Source organism: Charadrius vociferus, unplaced genomic scaffold, assembly GCF_000708025.1.
Source record: "Charadrius vociferus isolate BGI_N301 unplaced genomic scaffold, ASM70802v2 scaffold550, whole genome shotgun sequence".
Taxonomy (NCBI): Eukaryota; Metazoa; Chordata; class Aves; order Charadriiformes; family Charadriidae; genus Charadrius; species Charadrius vociferus.
Window position 1 is genome coordinate 346421 of NW_009646425.1, and position 23212 is coordinate 369632.

Genomic DNA, 23212 nt, shown 5'->3' on the forward strand with positions numbered 1-23212 from the left:
AAGCCACCTCCTCTTTGAGAAACAGCTGGCAGAGTTCCACCAGTTCCTTTCTGTGAAACACAAGCTGCCAACTGATCCTCTCAGTAACAGGTTTCAAGTCCGGAGTAGCATCTGGAGAACTGCCATTTTCCGGTTTAAATGCAGCAAGGAAGGATGCACAAGCATGTAACAGCAAAGCCTTCCGAGTCCGTGTATGCTTGCAAGGTAACTACCTTAAAACTGCCACCAGGGCACTGGACAAGACATGCTACACAAGTTTCTACATGACGTAAAACCATTTGATTTGTCCACTTAAACAAAACAAAAACTCCAAAACAAAGCCACCACACCAAAAAAAACCTTCAACCAAGCACAGCACTTTCTGACTTTTAGGAATAGAGATACGGGTTTGTTAGTGTCAGGTAAAAGCCCCTTCCTTACTCAAAAGCAAAATAAACATTAAGACAATTCATTAAAAATAGCCCTATGAGCATAAGCAGTGGTAAAGCAGTATCTGGCAGGTAGCCTCTGTGAATGGCAAACTCAGAGCTGTCCTCACAGTATGAGAGTCATCCCAAAACACAATGACCTGCCATCACTTAGTGTTCTCACCACCTAATTTGTCTACACATAATTTGAGTTTATAGAGATAAGATGCATTTAAATCCCTTCTTTGGGTGAATAGACCAAATGAACTGTTAAAAGGAGTTTGGACAAAAACCAGTAAATGAATCCCAAACTGTTGAAGCAATCTAGTTATAAAAACTTGTTTAAAAAAATTCCTGGCCTCATCTAAAGGGCGTGTGTATGGCAACATGGTACAAGGGAGAAGTGTATTACTGCTAAACTTTATATAAACACAAGTGTTATCAGTGGAAAAAAACTGCTAGGAAAATACCCCTAACTGTTCCCTTCTGGCACTGCTTCCCCTCCCATCCACCCACTCTTAACAGACAACACCCTGGCGCATACATCTACGCTCTGATTGTGGTCTTCCCACTTTTGACTTTAAAGTGGTATAGCCCAGGCTATATACAAACAAACAAACAAACTCAAAACCCTATACCTTTGCTGGCAGAAATGATAGTAACATCATGGCATTATGAAATTAAAACATAGCTTTTAAAAATGAAGTCATTTTGTATAACTGAAAACTTCACGCTCCTAAGGAAAAACAAGGCTGCACTCCTAAAGAGAAAAAGCAGACATCGGTGTAATTACAGAACTGCCATAATTCAGTGCATGTTAAGTCATTTACAGTGACCAATCTTTTGTCAGGATTATTGCAAGATTGTACTGACCTTCAGTAATTCTTCCCTTTTTACATTCTCTTAGGATATTTTCTTGGGATTAAAGTGATCAAATCATGTAGGCAACAGCTGATCATCCCCTGAAAAAAAACCTGAAGATCATGGGGCTACTGGTTTACTGTCTTCATGACCTAAAAATAACAAACTCAGACTGTCTCATCAGACACTCCCTGAAGAATTCACAGCATAGCAGCACTTTTTTCAAAGAGCCAGTTCGCATTTTCCCCCAACATGTTATACATAAGCTGTGCCTCTATTAACTGAGAAAAGGAATTTACTCTGGCATCAAGCACAGTCACAGGACTGAAATATGAAGTATTGAGCAAGAATAAACACCACTAGTCATGTTCTATACATGATTATCACATTCCTCAGTCAGCAGCAGCCACCCATCTGTTTTCTTGCCCATGGGGATGGCAACAAGAGTTTCCCCTTCACTGAAACCTGAGCCAAGTATAGCTAGCTCTTTCCTCCTCAATGAGCCGGACTGAGCACATGGGACTAAAGCCAGGCAGGAGCTGGATGAAGAAAGCAATCACCTCTGCTAGCTTACCCATTACTCGGAGGCAACTTAGTGCAAAAAGGAGGCTGACAGCCTTGCTGGCTTGTATTTTAACACCTACTGACACTGCCCCTGAACAGTCACAGCGCAGGAGGAGGTATTGCACTGCAAAGCATCTTGTGGCGATTCAAGGACCTGAGGTATCGCGTGGATTCAAACACACCACAGTTTATTTCTACTAAAGCTATGTACAGAGATAAAGCAAATGATGCTTCATTGACTAAAATATTTAGGGAATCTGCACAGGTAACAGCTTATTTTCTACAACTTATAGAATCATTGACTGGTTGAGGTTGGAAGGGGTCTCTGTAGCGCATCCAGCCCAGCCCCTGATCAAAGCAAACTTCCACATCCAGTCAAGTCATATTGTAGGTTGGTATTCTGAGAACGTAGCTGAACAATTTGTTTTGCTGAAGACCTCCTTTACAGCACAGCTGTGCTGTGACACCTGTCCAGCAGTCTGTAAAGCAGATCCCACCTGATTCCAGGGCCAAATTGGAGAGTGAACCACAAAAACCAACTGCAAGAGCAAGAAATGTTAGAAGGAAAAGTCTCCAGTACAGATTTAAAAGTTATTTTGACTGCAGTAAGGGAAACAGGATATCAGAGGTTAATTCATACACATCTTGAACTGTTCATCACTCAAGTGAAACAGAAAGTGGAACAGCCACCCGACTTGTTGGTTTGCAGAAAAGGAGGGACAGCACTGAGATGGAAATGGCATCGTTTTGGAACCCACACGGCATGTTGCAGCCCCAGGGGAACCAGAGAGGGCCCGTGCCTCACCCACCATACCAGGCACAGCCTCCTCGCTATCCAGGATCGACAGAAGTAGTTAGTTGGATCTCAAACCCAAAGAAATCACTTTACAACAGGACATCCTTTATAACATGGCTAACTCGCCCGTAGTGGAGACTGCCATAACAAGGTGAAGCAGAGGAGACTACTCCATCAATACAGATGCCTGAGCTCTTGAAAGGATAAAATAACTTATTTTCTTCAGCTTTATCTCACCTCTAACAGGCTTAGCTTGGGTACTTTTTTTACCTCCTATACAGCTTACTTAAAAGTTGTAAATCAGACCAGGTTCCTGTGATGCAGACTATACTAACAAATCAAATAGTAACCAGAGGGAAACAAAACAGGTCCCAAACCACTGGCTAAAGCAAACCTGGCAAGTTATCATAGGTGCCTAGATATGATATTAAGTTTCCATACTTGAAAAAGAGGGGGGAAAAAAAAAAAAAAAAAAAGGAGATAATTGCTTGTTTGGCAAGAATTGCTAAAGTTTTTCCCTCCTTTGTGTCCAGCTCCTCCATGCAACCCTGCCATGGGTTTTAAGATGCATGCCAAGTTTTGTTCTGGAAAAATTCATGCTACCGTAAACAACTGCTGATTAAATGTTATGAGTATTCCCCACCTAACCCCGGGCTCTCGACTTTTTAGTTCAGCAGTTTGCTCTCCTATATAACATTCTGCAGCAATTTTGGAGGGTGAGGGTACCTTTGAGACCCTGTGTGCTCATTAAAGGAAATCTGAAGGTTTTACACAAAACACTAGCTCCTGTTCCTCAGGCCTGTGCGCAGAGAGAAGGGAAGGCACGCAGCTTTTCTCTGAACAGAAGCGGGCTTCTCTGCTTGTCACTTCTCAAATTCAGCCATATTGCACGGATGCACCTGCGCTAAAAAGTCATGGGAAAAGAAAACCAAATGAACTAAGAAGTAGTGGCAACAAAAACATCAAAAATAACTGCAATTTCCTGGTGTAATTTCTAGCCCAGATAATACCTGTATTTGTTTCCTAGATTTAGGTTTTTAGAAGCATACATTTTGTCTGCTGTCCCCAGTTAACTAATAGAAATTCTGTTGAGAAAATGTGACATAAAACTGGAAGTGGTCTACATTTCATCTGCAAGACATTATCAGGCTGCAGCTGAACCTTCAAAAAATTTGAGAACTAACATTCCAAAACTACTTGATTATTCCGTGATAAACAACTCTTTCAGAACAAGTTGGGGGGTGTGTGTGTGTGTTTGTTTGTGTTTCCACCCCCTCCCTTTTCTTTTAAATCCTATTCAGTACTACTTGGTGTCTTATAAAAAGCATTCTTGACTTGCTCAAAGAATATATTTTCAAGTGAAAGACTAACGAGTCAGGGACATGAATACAACCTTTCAAAAGCATTTTTTTCAAAACCATTGAAAGTACACACACAAAAAAAATTGGGAAAAATGTTTTCACAGAGTAGAAAGCATCACTTACCACAGGCTGAATTGGTCAAGTTGATAGGAGGCACGATATTCAACAAGTCGAAATACATGTTGAGAAGATATTAAACTTTAATCAAATTATAGACTTCTTTGAAGTCTACCATCTTGTCTACACCAGGTTTTTCAAATGTCTTGGGATTTGTTACCTAATGCATTCAAACATCATGCATTTAATTCAGTCCTTAGGCTAGACAAGGCCATAGAAGCAATCCTTTTAGATTAGCTTAGAAGCATACTGTCGGAGTATCATCGGGAGCTTATACTGTCCTCACTTTAGGTTGCAACCTGTAATTTTGATTGTGCTTCAGTCTCCACTAACAAAAGTGACATTCATGATACAAGGCAACTTCAAGCGTACTTGGTAACACTAACTGTCAAACACAGTGAAGTAAAATGTAGCTTTGCAGACACACTCCTAAATAATACTCAAATTGAGGCTAAGAAAACAAAATGGATAGAATATACTTCAAACACTGCATTTATTACAAAGGTGCATAGAGTTTATGCCATTTCTTTTGAATACTTACATTTAAACTACAAACAACGTACAAAGCTAGGTTACAGGATGTAATAAAATCAACAATGATTATCTGGTAAATTCAGTACAACAGAATATTCTACTGTACTTAATTTCACAAAACATTTCTGAAACAAAGGCACTTACAGAATTAAAAAAAATTAACATATACTCTTTCAAGACTTAAAATTTTAATTCCACTCCCCCTCCCCTACGGCACTGTGGATAACTACATCGACATGAAGGCAATAGCTACTTGGACTGACACATCAGCAGTGCCTAAATGAAAAGTTTATGGATCAACTTCTCCATAGAATTATCCCATTCTCTTAACTCTACAAAAACAAGTTTCCAGAGGTTGCACAGTGACAACTGAATAAAATTTGGTCCTACCCCATATTGTTAATGATGATTAATACACTAACAATAAGAAAAGATCTGATTAATTACTCCCATTATGAAGTGAAGTGGACCCTTTTCTTTCAACGAGTTTTGTAACTGAAGCAGTAATACTACTACTAAAGTAGATCCTTGTATATTAACGATTCATCTCTTCACTTGTATATAGTTATCATTAGCATATGTTCACTGAAGGAAAGGTGTACATTTTCAAGCTCCTTAACCCTACTCCTCATCTCCTCCCACCGTACAGTGGTGTTCAGGGCAATTTATTTGGTCTGTACAACATCTACACCAAAACTTCAGATTTGGGGACCTCTGTTATTGTTGCCGCTATCTTTTCCTTAGAGTTGATGGCAGACGACTGAGCCAACTTCTCAAGAAATTACAGATTTTCCTTTCATAACCAAAGCATAACCCTACTAACACTGCCACGAGCTGTATGCTTTGTCACAGCAGACGGAGGAAAGGAAGAGCAGTGCAGAGCAACAGCCTCATGAAGCCCGACACTAGAACGCTGTACCTGTGCTCCGAGAGCTGCACAGCAGCTGTGCTCGCTGGCTGCATCTGGCTGGCCAGACTCCATCCAGGCAGCTGGTTAACAAAAGTGCTGGAATAGTCTCTGCCCTCCTTCTATATGAATAAACACATAGGGGCAGGATCTATAGCAAGGGAATTATTTCTGCAGTTATTCAGTGCCGTCCCACACATAAAATTTCCAGATTTCTAGGGAAACACTTCAGTCTCCATACAGGAGACACTGTCCACTTTCAGTTATTCTCACGTAACTCCTAACAGCGTAAGGAAGCATTGCCCAATTTCTCAGCTGACAAGGCAGGAAAGAGGAGGATCACACAGGTACAGGGTGTGCATGCTCTGTGCATGCCTCTTGGCACCATTTCATGCTGTTAACTTCAACACTTAGAGAGGTGTAACAGAAGGGCCTAGGCTGTCATGAATCCCAATGCTAAAAACTTGTCTACAAGTTTCTCCTGAAATGCCCTGAAGACTTTCTTGAAAAAAGAAGTGGAATGACCCAGAGACTCAAAAATCAGGAAGAGAAATAAGGCTGCCTTTGACAGCAGCAGTTTCCATCCATTATCTGAGGTAAAACAATGACACCGTCTATGTTTTTCAAACAGCAAAATACCCTAAATACAATCGCTTAATGGCCTCTCTAAAAAAGTAGAATCAGTATATGAGATATGTCAAAACTATTTCACTAATTATGTCACAGTGATGCATACAACAGACTAGATAGCTGTACTGAGGAGTAACAAATTGTATTTCAAGGTTAGAAAAGATAAAACTGTAGAGGACACTAAAAAAAATATGATTCGGTTATCAACACAATGTGTATAGAGCCAAAAGCCTTGCAAACACTGATAACAACCATGAGGATATCTCCAGAGGTTTCGTGACTGCAAGCACTGCCTTCTTGAAAATACATAACCTCGCTGTGACTCCCTTCCCTGACTTCTCGGTCTCTTCTCAGCTTTATGTGAATGTTGAAGACAAAAGGGAGGCTTAATCTCTACTGTGTGTTGGGCAGGGATTTCTTATCCCCCCTATATATTATTCTTCAAATGCAGACAGTTTATCCAGCTCCGTCATCCCTAGGTTCCTGCCGTCTACAGTTCCCACCAGAGACAAGATAGTGACAAACCCTAAGCATTTAAAACCCCTAATCTATTTCTGACATTGCATCTCTTGTAAAAAATGAATTCCTTCCTTCTGATGAGGCAGGATTGAACACTGGACTGAACACACGATTAAGGTGCTAATTTCCCTTTCAAACATATCAACAAGATATGACTTAGGCAAGCTTGTCCAATAATACTTGGATAACAAATACTTGTCCAATAATTTTTATTAAGAACTCTCAGGTTTTCAGCTTTTGATGTATTTGTTCTACTAAGTGGCAGAGAGTTTGATTTTGTTGTTAGTTTCTAGCTATAAATCAAGATGGCCTGAGAAAACACCCAATGAAGGCACAGTTTCTAAGCCTTAAAATTGGGAAAGAAAACAAGGAATTTATCAACTCGTACTATTTAGCACAGAAAAATGCAATTTGTCCAAAGATAATGAAACGTGGTTTGCTATCTGCTACTGAAGGCAAATGCATTTCAAAAAAAGTAAAATTCCCTTTTGAATGGTAAATGAAATGTATTTCAATTACCTACAATAATGATAGTAGCTTCAAAACAGGCAGAACATACGTAACATATATCAGGTAGTTTCTTAGAGATTAAGTTTTTATGTTTTAATACTGTGCAAAAGATTGCTACAGCTTTGGGTGTTTGACAACGCTCGTATTAGACCATTCCTTTCAAAATTATTGCACAGCAAATGTTATTGTGGTTCTTATTTCTGAAGTATTCCTTCTTCATGCTTTTCTCATAGTAAATAAAAAAAATATCTCCTTTTGGATTTGCTTGAGGTATAAATTAACAACTTCTGCAAGAAAAATACTTCTTCCTCATACTCAAAGCATTTAAAAAAAACCCAAAAAAGATACTGAATTAACTTTCACTTTACTTGGACAAAAGATTGCTGTCTTCCAGAAAAATATACTACAGTCGCACAGTGTAAACAGCACAAATTATACTTTACAAAGTTTTGTATACAGAAGCATAGTAGAAGATCTTTTCAATAGGTGGGCTTCTGAGGATCCACATAAGCAGGGTTGTAAGGGGGCTGGCTGACTGGGTAAGGTGCTCCAGCACCAGCTGCAAAAGCAAAACACAAGGAAAAAAAAAAAAAACACAACAGATTTGTAAAATATACATTCTGAATTCTACATTGGCAACTTCTGTTTTGAGATACAGTTAAGAGGTTCAACTTGCCTAGCATCTTAACTGGACCTGAGAACAGTTTGTGCTAACTCATAAGGCATCTGCATTTCATAAGTAAGATCAAAGACCTTTGTTCTTGTGGGGTTATTTTGATGCTTGAGTGCACGTGTGTATTATGGTAGCCACAAGCACATGGTTAGCCTTCAGGGGAGAATTATACTCTTAAAAAAAACAACCAACCCAACAAAAAGGAACAGGTCTGGTCCAAACAAACAACCAGTGGAAGTCAGAGATGCACAGACAACAGGATATACATGATAGCAGTATGCACATATAGAAGTGAAAATAAACCACTGGGCAAGAAGACTAGAGAAAGCATCTTCGGATTCCTTCAGGGAGAATGCTTTCTGGTAAATGTCACAGAGTTAATTAAAAAATTAAAAGAGAAAAAAAGCGTCCACCATTACCAAGCTCATTAAAGATTTTGACATATAATGCAGCACCTGATCAGATCCCTGGAACATAAGTGTGGTTATCTTTTGCTGATCTTGTAAAGTGAGTGCGTTTGGCTGCTGTGTGACAGAGCAGGTATTCTCTCCCTTACATGTGACCTAATTAAGAGACTTCCCCGTGGTTAATAGACAGGAGAAATAAAAGGAAGAGCTCTCATTTTGAGGCATTCTCAGCTGGCAACATGAAAAGTGCTTCAAGATTTTTCCCAGGAAAAAAAAAAAAGTATTTTAAGAACTAACAAACCAGCAACAGTTTGAGAAACCAGGGAGTAGGAGAACCAAAATGACTAGTTTTTTGGCTCCCTCAAATGATAAAGATGAAACCAAAGCACTTTGGGGTAATCTCATAAAACCCACAGGTGCTTCAAAGTTTACAACAGAAAAATAAAGTCAACAGGCCTGCCAAGTCTGTGTTTTTACATGGTGGGCTGGTTTGCACATTGTTAATGTACAATTTTTAAGTGGTTTGCAAATGCTTAAGACCAGGAACAGCCATTTTGTATTTGAGTTGTCAGGAAAGAGTTGCTTTCTAAGGGCATTACCTACTGTTCAGGCTTGTTACTTAGAAAGATGAACAGGGTAGTTGGTAAGAGGGCTTGAAGATCCTAGGCCAGGTAACAGCCTAGTTTTGGTCTCTCTGAACAGCCAGGAGTGAATTGTTCAGAGAACAGCTATTACCAGCAGAAGTGGGAATTAGTAATAACAACAATAAAGGTGCATGACAACAATGCTGTGAAAGAAGGAAAGCAGAAGAAAAAATATTCCAATAATTCTAACTGCTAGTCAGTGGCAAACTTGTCTGAAGTTCATCAGAAACTTGTTATTCTATAAACACAGAGACAAACTACTAGAAAACGCCATCTGTGTATAGATTAAAATATCTAGTAAATACTAGGTTAGAAAGGATATGTAGAAATATTCAACTACTATACATGTGTTAACTGGACTTTGGTTTTAATACGAAATTTCAACTGAATTAGTAAAACATTTTACTGGATCCACTGACAGTCCCATATACCACCAAATGCTTAACATAGAAATGGTGACGGGGAAACTTCAGTAAGTAACTTACAGCATCTACCTTCACTTGAACTTTACATAATTTGTTTATATTTACATTAATATAGTCATAGAAAATAATAAATGTAAGTAACACAAGATCGGCTCCAACACAACTGTCTCTTTAGCTATTTAAGAGATGAAGAAACACTCAGCATTGCCTTACCTGCCACCGTTTCATGATAAGCTGGGGGTCCTGACGGCTGCATGGGGTAAGGGGGAGGATACTGTACAGGGTACGGTGCTACCGGCATTCCCGGTTGTGGCTGGATAGCCACAGGCTGATATCCTTGATATGGGGCTACTGGGTAGTTGGGTGGCACTCCTTGTTGTTGGGGATAGGGAGAGTGAACCACTGTAGTGGAAGTAGTGGTGGTCACAACAGCTACAAACAAGCAAAAGGAACACGGTTAACGCTGGTGGTTCTAGGAGATCACCTGGGACAGCCAACAATAGTAACGTAAAAAACATTCTCTCTTAAGATCAGTTTCTCACTTCAAAATCTGGGTAATTTCATTTTCAAAGTTCCATGAAAGATTTAGAAACGTATGTCTCTTTAGAGACATATCCTTCCTTTGATCTCAGTGGTAATGAGAGCCTTCCCATACTGGGATAGCAGCCAACTTATCTCCATGTTTCTCAACAACAACGAGCAAAGAATTTTTTTTCTTGGACTCTTCAAAAACGAGGAACTCAGCCCTGCAGCTGAGTTACCTATCATTTGGTATGAGACTGGAAAAATTGCTCATGTTTAAATGTGAACTGCTTTTAAGGATTAAGGTGATAAAGATCTCCTTTATTAGGTAAGGAGCTTCCTACCATGATTGCCCAAGTGAGTTTCCTTTTGTGTGTTGTCTACACACTAATACATCCATGCGTTAGTACATCTTTCACTAAATAATATGTATTTGCCTTTCTGACTTTTAAGTCATTGATTTTTGTAGGAGCTGATGTTGGTCCATTAGTTTATATCTCTTACTGGAATGAAGGAGTATTAACACTTTGTAATAAACTGCAATAATTTGTTTTCATGATCTCTTTCCTCTTTATGCTACACTTACTGACTTTGCTCAAGATTGCACTCTTTTTAAGAGACTGGAAAAAATTTTAAATTTCATTCTATCTCCTGCTTACCTAAAGAAAAAAAAAAATAAAATACCCCCCCCCCAAAAAAAATCCCCAAATCCACACATAGGGGGTGGGGTGGAGAAACAGAACTTCTAAATACTTAGAAAATAATAACAGAATTTTCCAGGGACGGGGAGAAAGCCTTGTTCATAGATGTGTAAAAGAAAATAAATATACAGGTACTTACGCCGTGGTCTTCGACATGCTTTATACAAACAGCAACACGAACAGGTGAGGCACAGAATAATAGTAATCACAATCACTGCACAAACCGTAACTCCAATCGCAACAAGGGTTCCAAAACTGCAAGAAAGATACCACCAGAAGTAGTAACAGTCTTTCACAGAAATGTATTACTCTTTAACATAACATTCTGTAGCAAACACATTGCTCTTCCACCAATCTGTTACTCTTACTACTTCATATATTTGAATAAGAAATTGGAAGAATTGGTCATTGGAAGCTGACCAACCCCTATCATGGAGCGCGCTCCCATGTACATGGAAAAGACCCAACGCGAGTCTTTGGTCCCTCTCATTTTAGTGTGACTGTGATCCTTGATATTTTAGTCCAACTGTGTGTCCCTTTATGTGTCCCAAAAGGGTACAGTGATAAGGCTTCAAAAATCACTAGTTTGAGGACTTAATTTTCCAAGCATTACTTGACCGCTCTGAACATACAGGTTGGCACGTCTGAAACGAAGCACCCCAGACTTTGGGGTGACGCCAAGTTCTTTGCAAATTCATAAGACCTTCCAGGCCCAATCTCGGGACAATCTCGGTACCGAGCAGACCTCTCCACACTGCACGTTCTTGGCAGGTTCCTTGGCATTTGTGAACCGTTATTTCAAATGGTTTGGAAGCTCTGAAATTCTACCAACTTTATTGCAACGGCGAGTATGTTATGCTACGTTACGTGAGACAGAAACATCGCCAAAACCTAGTACAGAAAGGCCAAAGATTATACCAGCTTTAACCTCTGTGATGAGTACCAAATGATGGAGGCAGATGTAAAGCTTTGGGAGACAACTGTTTGTAAGTTCTGTTTACCACACAGGGAAGAAAAATTTACACTGTAAAGCATTAAATGCCCAGTGACAATTCCCTTTTAAGTGTTAATTCATATGATGTTTCCGACTGTCTGAAATCAATAAAGACCTTCTTCCATAGAAGCCAGAGTCTCCAGCATATTTATTTCTTAAAAAATGCACCATGTATCAGTTTTGGGAACAATTGCAGGAAGTCAGTTTTAATTAACAACAGGCTCTAAAATAACGAGCAGAGAGCTGGTTTTATATCCATCCTGTTTTCGCTTCTTCGTAGAGATTTTGGCTACGGAACTCTAGTTTTTTTCCTGCTCAGTTTCCTGTTAACAGCTTTAAACAAAGTGACACATCTCCAGAACCTCCAGCAATTTTCACTTGGCTACCAAACAGCCATGAAATGTGAAGATTGTTTTTGACTATCAACAACACTGGAAGGTTAAATCACTGACACACACACCCCCACCAAAGCACTCTGAGGTGAGCCCAAATTTGGGCTCACCTCAATCTTCTAGAGCAACCTAACCCTCATTAAGCTGAACACTGAACATAAGCATTGACAAATAAAACAGGTTCAATTTAAAATGCATTTTTTTTTCCCCTCCTAAGAGAGGTTCCATCAATTTCATTCTGTTTCTGCAACAGCTAGAAGAAAAAGCTTGAGTCAAATCTCCTCCTAGAATCTGAGGAACAACTTTATCTTACTGAAACTGTATCTAACTTGTGCACTGATTTTGTGACACACTAAATATAACACTATAAATTTACTTAAATCTAATCCTGTGGATTGCCTACACGGTCACTGCACCTAAGCATTTACATGTAAAACAGGAAGCAGAAACCGCTGCAGCCTCCTCAAGTCAGAGAAGCTGTGTCAGAAACACTGACAGGAAAGCAAACCAATGATTGCAACCCAGCTGCAAAACCACATGCATGCTTTGTCACGTTTATTTGCACCTTTACAGAATGTTTTTCATATGCTGACTTTCACATGCAAATGCAAAAAACACCAAAAGAGATAAACATCCACAATGACGCTGCATCCTGAAACACAGGCTGCCTCCTGTCCGTGAGGGCAACAGCGAACATACATCAAGTTAAAACACAAGCTGAATACTTGTGTATGCAGAAATGTATTAGATTTAAGAGTGACTTGTGGATTTAGATTAATTATACAGGGTCCTTAACAGATACTCATTACATAAATTCATATATACACTGGAGAAGAAAAAGAGAGAAGTCTGCACAATGGATTCATACATTAGACTTAGCCATCTTGATTGCAATGTTCACAAGAAACAGCATGAATGACTGTGACAAACTACAGACACCAAGGTTAACTACAATTACTGCTACTTGTGGAGTCCCAACAGCCTTTCCCTTGCCCTTGTTTCCACTTCTGTATCAACCCTGAGAAAGCTCTCTCACTAGGGAAGTTAACATTTTCATTACACACAATTATTACCAAGCAACATTAACACAGACAACACAGGACAAGAGTCTTCTAGGTTCTTCCTTCGAATTTTTTCCCCAGTAAAGACAGAAAAAGGTTTTTTGTTAGCTAATTACGCCAAGGAAAGAAATCCTTGTGTCAAAGGCCTGACAAAAACAACTAGATTTCTTCACTTCTACAGACAATGAACTTCTCTGAACTTTAGCAAAGGCTGGGCAAAATCAAACAAGCCTAAGAAATGGAGAAAATGGACAAAGTGGAGAAATGTCTATTCATCATAAATAAACTAGCACAGCAGGAAACTGGCAGAGCCCTTATCCTTCACGACCATATTCAGTTCTGATATGACTAGCTGGTCACCAACAGATAACATTGGGCAGTTTGAAGCATGGGCTCTATTTGCTTATTTGTAATAAGTTTTCCGCTCACTGAAGGCTTATCTCATTGCCTATTTATTATCTCCCATAAGGAAAGCGACAAAAGCAAAGCTTAGTGGAAAAAAAAACCCACCACCATATCCTTATTTTCACCAAGTTGTTAGAGACACCCTGTGCATCTTCATCATTTGTGTCTTTGCTAAAATGACACAACCAAGGTATGATGACGTCTTGCATACAACTTTTAAAGAGCTAAATGGAGACACATATTTAAAGTACAGATGTGCCAGGCCTTTTAAACACTTTAAAGAGCATTTCTCTCTATGTGTGTAAACACTGTGATTCAATTCTACCCCCTGAAATACCATGTGATTACTACAGACCAAAATTATAAGCCTTCAGAAACAGCCCAGTGAGTAAAACAACAGACGGCAGTTAGTTCTACCCAGAGTTTTCTAAGGAGTGTACACAACTGGATTACTGCAGGCATTTTTATCACCTGCTTTACAGCAGAAGCATAACTTTTCCTGCCAGTGCTCAGGCTTATGCAGACTAACGTCTTGAAAGAGCAGAAAGTAGCATAACACTACAAAAAAAAACCCAAAACAGTATGTGCTATCAACTTGCAATGCGTTGCATTAACACCCTCTTTCAACAGCAAAGCTCTTAAAAATATTTTTTTCAAACAATTTCTATTGATGATCAAAACTAGCAATACCTGAATGGTCAGGCACCATTTACACTTACTGTAATAACATCTGTCCTTTTACTGCCCAAGTAGTACTGCCCTGAGTACTGCCTGAACATTCAGTAATATCCCACTAGTAAAATTACTGAAAAAAAATCCCATTAGTAAAACTACTGAAAAAAGTGCAGGAAGGTTACCAGTAACAAACAACATTACTTAAGTGAGGCCAGAATAGTGCTCAGCATACTTTACTCACTGAACTGTCTCAGCTTCAGGAGATAAAGATATTCCAGATATTGTATAAAGACTCTCTTGCAGTGTGCTAACTCCAAAAGCCTACACTCCTTTCTTAAGCAAAACAATTCATTCATTCATTTAATTGTTTTTACTTGATGAATCTGTCTAAAAGGACTCTGAAAATATTTGGAAAAATATTGACATTACATGATACCAACTGTTAGCATTATACATAAATCATAGAATCTTATCAAAGAATGGTTAGAGTTGGAAGGGACCTTAATAATCACCTAGTTCCACCCCCCCGCCACATCCAGGGACACCTTCCATTAGACCAGGTTGCTCTCCAAGCCCTGTCCCTGCCCACCCTGGCCTTGAACCCCTCCAGGGATGGGGCAGCCACAGCTTCTCTGGGGAGCCTGTGTCAGGGGCTCACCACTCTCAGAGTAAATTCTCTTTCAGTTTAAAAAAAAGTTATCCCTCATCCTATCACTACACTCCCCGATCAAGAGGTCCCTCCCCAGCTTTCCTGTAGCCCCTTTAGGTAGTGGAAGAGACTATAAGGTCTCTCTGGAGCCTTCTCTTCCCCAGGCTGAGAAACCCCAACTCTTTCAGCCTGCCATCATAGGAGAGGTGCTCCAGCCCTCGGATCATCGTCATGGCCTTCTGTGGACCCGCCCCAACAGGTCTTATATTGGTGGCCCCAGAGCTGGAGGCAGCACTGCAGGTGGGGTCTCCCCAGAGCGGAGTAGAGGGGCAGAATCCCCTCCCTCGCCCTGCTGGCCACACTGCTGGGGATGCAGCCCAGGATGCGGGCAGCTTTCTGTGCTGCGAGCGCACATTGCTGGCTCACGTTGGGCTTCTCATCAACCAACACCCCCTCACCCTTTTCCTCAGGGCTGCTCTCAATCCAGTCTCTGCCCAGCCTGGATTTGTGCTTGGGATTGCCCCGACCCAGGTGCAGGACCGTGCATGTGAAAATGAAAACGAACAGGCATAAGGGATTGCAGCTTAAAGATTCTTCCATTGAATGGTTAACCAAGAAGAAAAAAAAAAAGTCAACCAAAAACCAAACAAAAAAAACACACCTTACCCCCTGCAGTCTGCAAACAAACATCAGAGTGCAGAAGTCAGGGTGGCCACAGTACCAGATCAGAACACTGCTGGCGTCACAGTTTGAGCATGGGTTTTCAGACTCCCACATTATATATACCATAGTCTCTAAATAAAGCACACACTGTTATAAACAGCTTGAGCTCATTCACTGGCATTTCCTGCTTCTTTCTCTTCACATGAAAGCTAACTTTTGCCAATAATTTAGTAGAAAACAAAATTGAGAACAAACCCAAACCTAATAGCATTTTTACTGCAGTAATGGCAAATCACAACTTCTCATAAAATTTATGTGAAAGTACATAGGAAGAGACAACTCCCTGCCTTTCCTACCACCACCTCTCTCCTTCCTTGCCCTGCTCCACTTCTATCCCTGTTGTCTCACCTTTGCAAAGCACAGAATTGCATATGTAATAAGCATACCTCACAGACTCACCTTACCTTTAAAGTTTTCTAATTATTCAAAGCATGTATCAGTTCACATACAGGGAGTCATGTGACTAGTGCCTGGTTTACCCCTTTTTGGTACTGAATGAGACGTAATGGACATATTAAAATAGGAGAATCAAACCAAGGATCTAAAGAGTATTACTTGCAGAAGATAATTCTCAAGGCAGTTGTTGTTCATGTCAGAGATCTCAATCTTAAACACTGTCAAGTAGAAAAAGAATGTAAAATTCTTTGACTGTATTGAAGGCCTTTTAAAATACCCAAGTTTCAACTCCAGTAACATATTTTCAAACCTCCTTAACAGCTTGAATCACTCAAGTTCGAAACATTTTGTAAGCCCCGATGTAAAGAAAGTTTTTGTATAGCTATGCATTCATGACAACCGGACACACTGCAACTTTTATCTTTAAAAAAGAAAAAATACCCAAACGAACGAGACCACTTAGTTCTGAAAAATCAGCTTAAGCAGCATATTTATTTCGCAAGTTTTAATCAATTCCAAGATATGTTGCATGCTACAAGAAACATGTTGGCAGGGTTCTTTTTAAAAGCATGGCTGCTTTTAAAAACAAACATTTACAAATACTGAGTTATGGCTGTAACAGAGGGTGGTCTGGAAAGACTTCAGAAGATAATTTAGGCCAAGTCCTAAAAGTCTAAAAAAATTGAGTATATGTATATCATTCTTTACTGCTCCAGAAAAGGATAGAGTTCCCAGAAATGTGTCAGAATGGTAGATGTCCAGACTTGCCCTGACTCAGATACAAGGCATGACCAAACAAGTCCCCAGACTAAGATGCTTTCCTAAGTCCAACATTTTAGCCCCAGCCATACAATGCCACATACTGCCTCTAAAGCTTAGCAGGAAAATAAAGAATAAACTTTTTTTTTTTTTAAAGAAAAAGCAATAAGACTTCCCATGAGTCTTTCAGAGGGATTAGTTTTTCCAACTTTACAAACAACAGACTTCCTCAGTTTAATATTTTAGCATGAAGATTCAAAACATAAGAACCATTTTGCTAGAGACTCAAGAAAACATTTACTATTACACAAAAGGCAAACTCCTGTGAGGTTAATATTCACAAGAAAACATAGGCATGACTTCAACACTTGATAGACTGACCAGCCAATTTTAGCACAGCCAAACTATTAACTCCCACTGAAAACCACTAAAACTTATCACAACTTGCCATAGTTCTTTCTGGGCAACTCCAAAAAGAAGGGAAGTTTGCAGCAGGCGCCCCCCCCAAAACAAGCCCTGGGACACCTCTGCTTACCTGCAGCCTAAACAACCCTGAGCTCCGTCCCCAAAGTCAGGACAAACCTACACAGCTGAGCACAGCCCAGTGACCCTTAGCATCAGCCAAACCAGCTCTGCCATGAGAACCAATACTAAAGCAACAAATGCCATGGTAAGCCAAGAAGCCCTGCAACTGCAAAAGTGTTGTAGAAAAAGAATGCAAGAATATTTTGAGGAAAAAAGTTTGCTAAATATGTTACTGAATGGGGCTTTTTTCTATTTGTTCAAATAGGAAGCTCATGTGGGTTACTTTAAGCCCAAAATAATAAACTTTACTTCCAATACTTCTTTGGGTATTAAATTAAAGTTAATTACTACTTTTTAAAAAGACACTAACTTCTCAGTTTGAGTAACACGTAACAGGTTTAGCACAAGTTCTTAAACAGCCTATATGAGAAAGTGGCAGGGAGGGAACTTCCTGGAGTTTGTGGTTTTACTCAGACATCCGACACCCGGATCCAACAAGTAAGATGGAAGATGTATACAAGCATCTCTTCTTGGTCTATAAACAGTTCACTTGTATTAAATATGTCTATTTACATAAATTCCTTTGTAATGCATATTAAAAATACGATTTCCCAGGGAAGTTTTCCAGGAAATCTACTATTGTAGTAGGCATTTGAGAATAATTGCTATAGGTAACTGGCACATTAAAAATATGCATGCAACAAGGGGGAAAGTCAGAGCTGCATTCAGAGGCACTAAACTCTTCCATCAACTGTTCAAGAATTAACACTGCAGCTTCATGCAGATCACAAGACAATTTCTGACAAGTCCATTTGACCCTCAGCATAAGAACTATCCTTAAACACAATACAAAGCACTTGCTTCTACAGACAATAAATAGATTTAAAATGTTCCTTTAGTGACGAAAAGAGAATGTAGATTGATTACAGGCAGAGATATTTACGGCAAACAAAGTTACTCAGTTCCCCTCCTACCATTAGGGTCCCAGTTCAACAATACAGGATGTTACCCCCCTATCCAAATTAAAATTTGGGACCAACAGTAAGGCAATGGGAGGGATTTTTCTGAAACGGTTAACTGAATTAATAGAACAAGTTTAACTGGGAGGGAAAAAAAAAAGGAAAAGAGTACCATAGAAAATTCCCCCCCCCCCAACAACTGCAATACTATTAACTTGCTACTGCCAATACCATACTCGTTCTAGAAAGCAGATTTAAGCAACTAATTAGAAACTAACAGCTAAAGAGTTAAAGTTTTATTTTAAAATTTTTAAAAGGGATTTTTTTTCTGGCAAATTACAACACGGTGTACGACTTGCCAAACACACTGAATCTGCAATCGAAGGAAGTTTAGACTAGGTTACACCCACCAGCTTTGCTCACCATATGACCCAGCTCTTACATGAAACACACCTTTTTCTCTACCCACATTACCCATATGTCATCACATACACAAAAGTTAGAAACACTGCGTTCGGGCAGGAGCAAAGCTTAAATTACATAAACGAAGTATCCTACGCGACTATGAACTGACATGCTGCCTCACCCTCCCTCACTTCAGGAGAAGTATTAGTTGTCCAGCACAATGAGGAGCATCGAGGGAAATCTAACACTGCACAAATAAGAACAGACCTCTGCAACAGAGGTCACATCTGGCCAACCACTACTTCTCCTTTTAAATGGTATTCATCATTAACAAGACCTTCATAAAAAAGGTCATAAAAGTGACTCTGATGACTGGTTCCTTCCATAACTTAAAAAAACCACAGGTTTTTAAGTTTACACCCCAGTGGAATAGAGAGCCAGAGATCGTGCTAGCAAACACGGAAAGGACTACCACATTAAAAACAAATAGTTTAAAATATTTTTAATAAAAATAGACTTTGTCAAAAGACCAATCTTTGCACAATTGCAAATTTTCTTAAATTAAACTATTTTTTTCATTTCACAGAAGACACTACAACTGCAGTTTTAAAAGGCTAGGTAATTTAAGGACATTCTCCTCCTGTCATAAGACATCTACAACACGATCTGTCACAAAAACATCTGGCTACACCTCAGGCTATGGCTATTTTATGGAAGTATATGAAACAGCAGAGTTGGAGCAAGCTTGGGAACCCACATGCTCAAACTTTCATAGATCCTACTAAATAAAAATCCTGGTCTTTTAACCACATTTTCAAGGAAGGACTCTCTGTTTCTTTGGCTACAGGACCCTTCTCTGAGGGGCAGCTTTGGAGAGCTCTCTCCAGACTCAACCTGTATGTTAAAAATTTACTGTTTTCACTGTGTAAAAGCACAGCAAAGAGCACAGAATTAGAAGAGAGAACACTCTACCCTAGTAAGTACATACAGCCAATGAAGTACACACCCACAGAGAAATGAGCTCCTGAACATAATCCAAGGATTAATCTTACTGTGCCTTTGCATGTTTAGGCCAGGTTGTCTTGTTTCTTGCCGTGAAACAGCCTTGTGTAGTTAGAAGAGCATGCTGACCCAACCATGCACATCTGCCTCTGAGTCCAGACAGCATTTTTCAATCTCTCTTTCCATCTTGGTTTCAGAGTGAATGAACCTGCACAAGCATTAAGCTCACTGCCTGAAGCAGTCATCTGAGGACTTATTAATGGTAACTCACAACTGCACTGTTAGCTTTAAGTAGCTTCTTCACTGAGAATACACTAAACGAAAACCTAAATGCTCTATAATGCAAGCTACAATTACAAATTGTGCAAGCTTCTATTTACTTTTCAGGCTAGTAAAAAGCACAGAACAATTTTTTTAAAACAGCTTCAAATCCAAATCTCAATTGTTTCTAGTCAAGAAGCTTACATTCCTTGGTGAGATTAGCCTGTCTCTGAATGCAAGCCTTACAGAATGGGCTCTGTATGCAGTTTAACTCATTTATTACAGAAACATTGAGGACCAGTACTGGAAAAGAAATCCTCTGCTCATTAACTATAGACTACTTACATTTCTAGAAATTCTTTTCCAATTAATAACATTCCTAATTTATTTTCTTACCATTGGCAACCTATTACAGATGCTGGAGCACCCAAATACATGGTAAAGTTATGGGGAGTGGTTACATGGTTACAGTTATGGGAGAAGAAGGTAGAAAATACTGTGATATTCAACTATATCTCATTTCTTCTTGTCTGTGGAGAAAGCATATGCTTAAAGCCCTCGAAATTGAGAGACGGCAAATTAAGGTAATCACATCTTCCACAGTTAAAAATGTACTGGTTTTGCCAACTTATGCATGCATCAGGCTGTTGTAGATGCTGCATTTCAATCAAAGGCAGACAGAACGACACGGATTTTCTCCATTTCACAAAAGGAGAACCAAGTCACAAGACAACACAAAACACGAATGAGCACATCCCCAGTCTAACAAGGCTCTCCTGTCTCTGCTGGCCAAGGCTTCCCAGGAAGACTCTCACTGTGCCTCCCTCTTCTCATCCCGTAAGGATGAACAGCCTTTTCTCAAGCATTACTGCATCTGTTACACAGCCTGCTGTAACTTCAAGGCAGAAATTAATTCAGAAACAGAGTCCATTTAACTGTGTACAAAGACAATTTGAAGATTTGTTTCTGTTTAGGAAGACTAACATCAGTTGCCCAAACTACAGTATTTTCTTCTGTAACTCTGATACAGATGTTCTGAATTGCCCCACCTCCTTAAACACTCAAATACTTCACAATTAGTTGAACTGTGGATGTGAGTCATCTAATTTTCTTTTCCAGTAAGGGTCACTATTGGAAAATTGGCATACCAAGGCTAAATAACCATGTTACCAATGCAAATTATGACAACTGTAGTTCCAGTGAATCAGTGCTTTGCTTTTTGCAGTTTCTTACAGCAGTAATGCTATGTACTTACTTCAGAAGGAAAAAAACTCAACTAAATTAACCTTACTACTCATGGTCCATCTTTGAAAACAGAGCACAGCAGGGGAAAATTCAGTAAACCAAAAGGGGGGGGGGGGTGTGTGTGAAACCCCTTCCAGGAGTAACTCCTTGCCACAATGCATTCACTAGCAGCAGAAATTGTAGAAAGCCTGAATCCTAGTTAACGCCGACTTTTATACTTTTCCTAAAATGCTTACATTTGCTTCCAAATGCAGTATTCTGGGAAGCAGAATGTTCTCAAGTACTTGAAAGTAAATTATTAAGACGCCCCAAAGGAGTATCATTTATTATCTTTAAAATGTCCAAAAGATTATAGGACATGAACTGCTTGCACTGCGAACTGCACTTAATAGGGTTGCCCAAAGTGCCTTGCACCCCTGCCTCAACAGCACCTGATAAGCAATATTAAATACTGAAACATATTACCATTAAAGGATACTAATAAAAAGAAACCTACTAAAAGCCTGGTGCTTTGCTTGCACTTCTGCAAATTACCTCAGAACAAACAAGGCAAAAAAAAAAGTGCAAAAGCATAAGCAAACTAAAAACTCCTCAGCTAGACAAACCAAGGAAGAACATACAGAAAAAATCCCTAACACTGCCCGTAGAATTAAAGCATAATTGTGCCAGGTTTTCCAAGAAGGGAGAAGAGACATCCCAGCTCGCTCACTCAGCCCAGTGGCAAGTCAACGCGCAGTTTGTGACAAAGCCCTCTTGAGATGTGAAACTCTCTTAAAAAGCCAGGATTTATGAGCAATGTGCCAGAGCGGTAGCTCGATCCAGGAATAAGCCCGATGCAAGAATGAGGAACTAAATGCTTTCTGACCCTCAATGCCAGGAAACCATTATCTCCTCCTTTGAAGGGCAGGGTGAAAGGTAGAGTTTGCAACTCAAAAGAAAGATCAGGGCACTAAAGGAAGTTGTTCTTTGTTGCCTCTCCTCCTGTTTAAACTGACTGCTTAAAGTCTATGCTCATCTTGCTGGAGATACAAAGAAATATCTCAACTGACATCAGCCCTCCTCTCCACACGGTAAAGTACTAAATAAACACAGTCATCAAGAAACAATGTAAAACTTATCTTTTAAAAGAAATTGTCATGGAGCGAGAGCGTGGGGTACACCTTGCAGACAGAAACCAGGGACAACTCTTCCAGAGGGAACACAGCTTACTGCTTGGTTTAAAAAAAAAACCACTCAAACTAAACAAACAAAAAACCCACACACGCACAAAAAACAGGCGAAGTCTGTAACGAAACAGAAACCTACTTAGTGTCCCACTGACTACAGTCACAGAAAGTCCTACTCACTTTCATTCCCGATGTTGAAACCCCCTAAAATCAGACACACAAAGTCACTAGTGACTTTGGAAAGGTCTGTGGATGTGATATTCCTCTGGAGTCACATCCCAGTGGCTTTTCAAGGACAAGATTTCTTTGAATAATTACCACGTTTTGATTAGAATTGCCTAAGCAGAAAGTAAGTTCGACGTTAAGTCTAGGCCTTTGCAGAAAGCATTAATTTTTCAAAGCTGTGAGGCAATTGAAAGGAAAAAGAGAAGTCACTAATGACCCATTTTCTCAAGGTGAGACATCAGCAATTCTCTCTTTTTAGACATTCCATAGCTGAAAACAAAGATATTTAAAGCAATGTCGTTGCTACTTCCTAAATGCTGTCATTTACAAATGCACCCTTGTGGACCGTGGGCATTGATTACAATTCTGTTAACAACTGAGCATATTCTTTTGGTTTTGTTTGTTTTTTAATAGACTATATTCTTCCATTTTCTGTGCTTTTTAATAACTAAGGTTGCTGGCACAGAAAAAATAGATTTATTGCATTCTTTATACTTAACCTTTATTACTCCAGCAGGTTCAAAATCTCTGCATCCCTAAAGATGGGAAATGGGTTTTTTTGATATCTACTAAAAATGCAGCACGAGTTGCAGTCAGCAAGATGATGCTCACGCCTGCTGTACTTGAACCACGCGTGTGAAGATATGCAAGGCAGCTCCATCAGCCCAGCAGAGGAAGGGGCATCCCTCCTCCAAATGGTGTTACATCAACCCTTTCCCGGTGCAAGACTATTGGGTCGGAGGATCCCGGACATCCATTTACCCCCCTCACACCGATGCCCTGGCAGGGCTG

The 23212-nt window shown here is 39.7% G+C and overlaps 1 protein-coding gene across 1 annotated transcript in view; it reads right to left on the reverse strand.

Moving 5' to 3' along the window:
- Positions 1 to 7685: 7685 nt before the first annotated feature.
- SHISA5 (shisa family member 5) overlaps positions 7686 to 23212 on the reverse strand; it is a 31785-nt gene continuing 16258 nt past the window's right edge. The window contains exons 4-6 of the mRNA XM_009881376.1: positions 10718 to 10833; positions 9569 to 9787; positions 7686 to 7765 (exon numbers count right to left, since the gene is read on the reverse strand). Coding sequence (XP_009879678.1) covers positions 7686 to 7765; positions 9569 to 9787; positions 10718 to 10833 — 415 coding nt within the window. The remainder of the gene's footprint in view (positions 7766 to 9568; positions 9788 to 10717; positions 10834 to 23212) is intronic.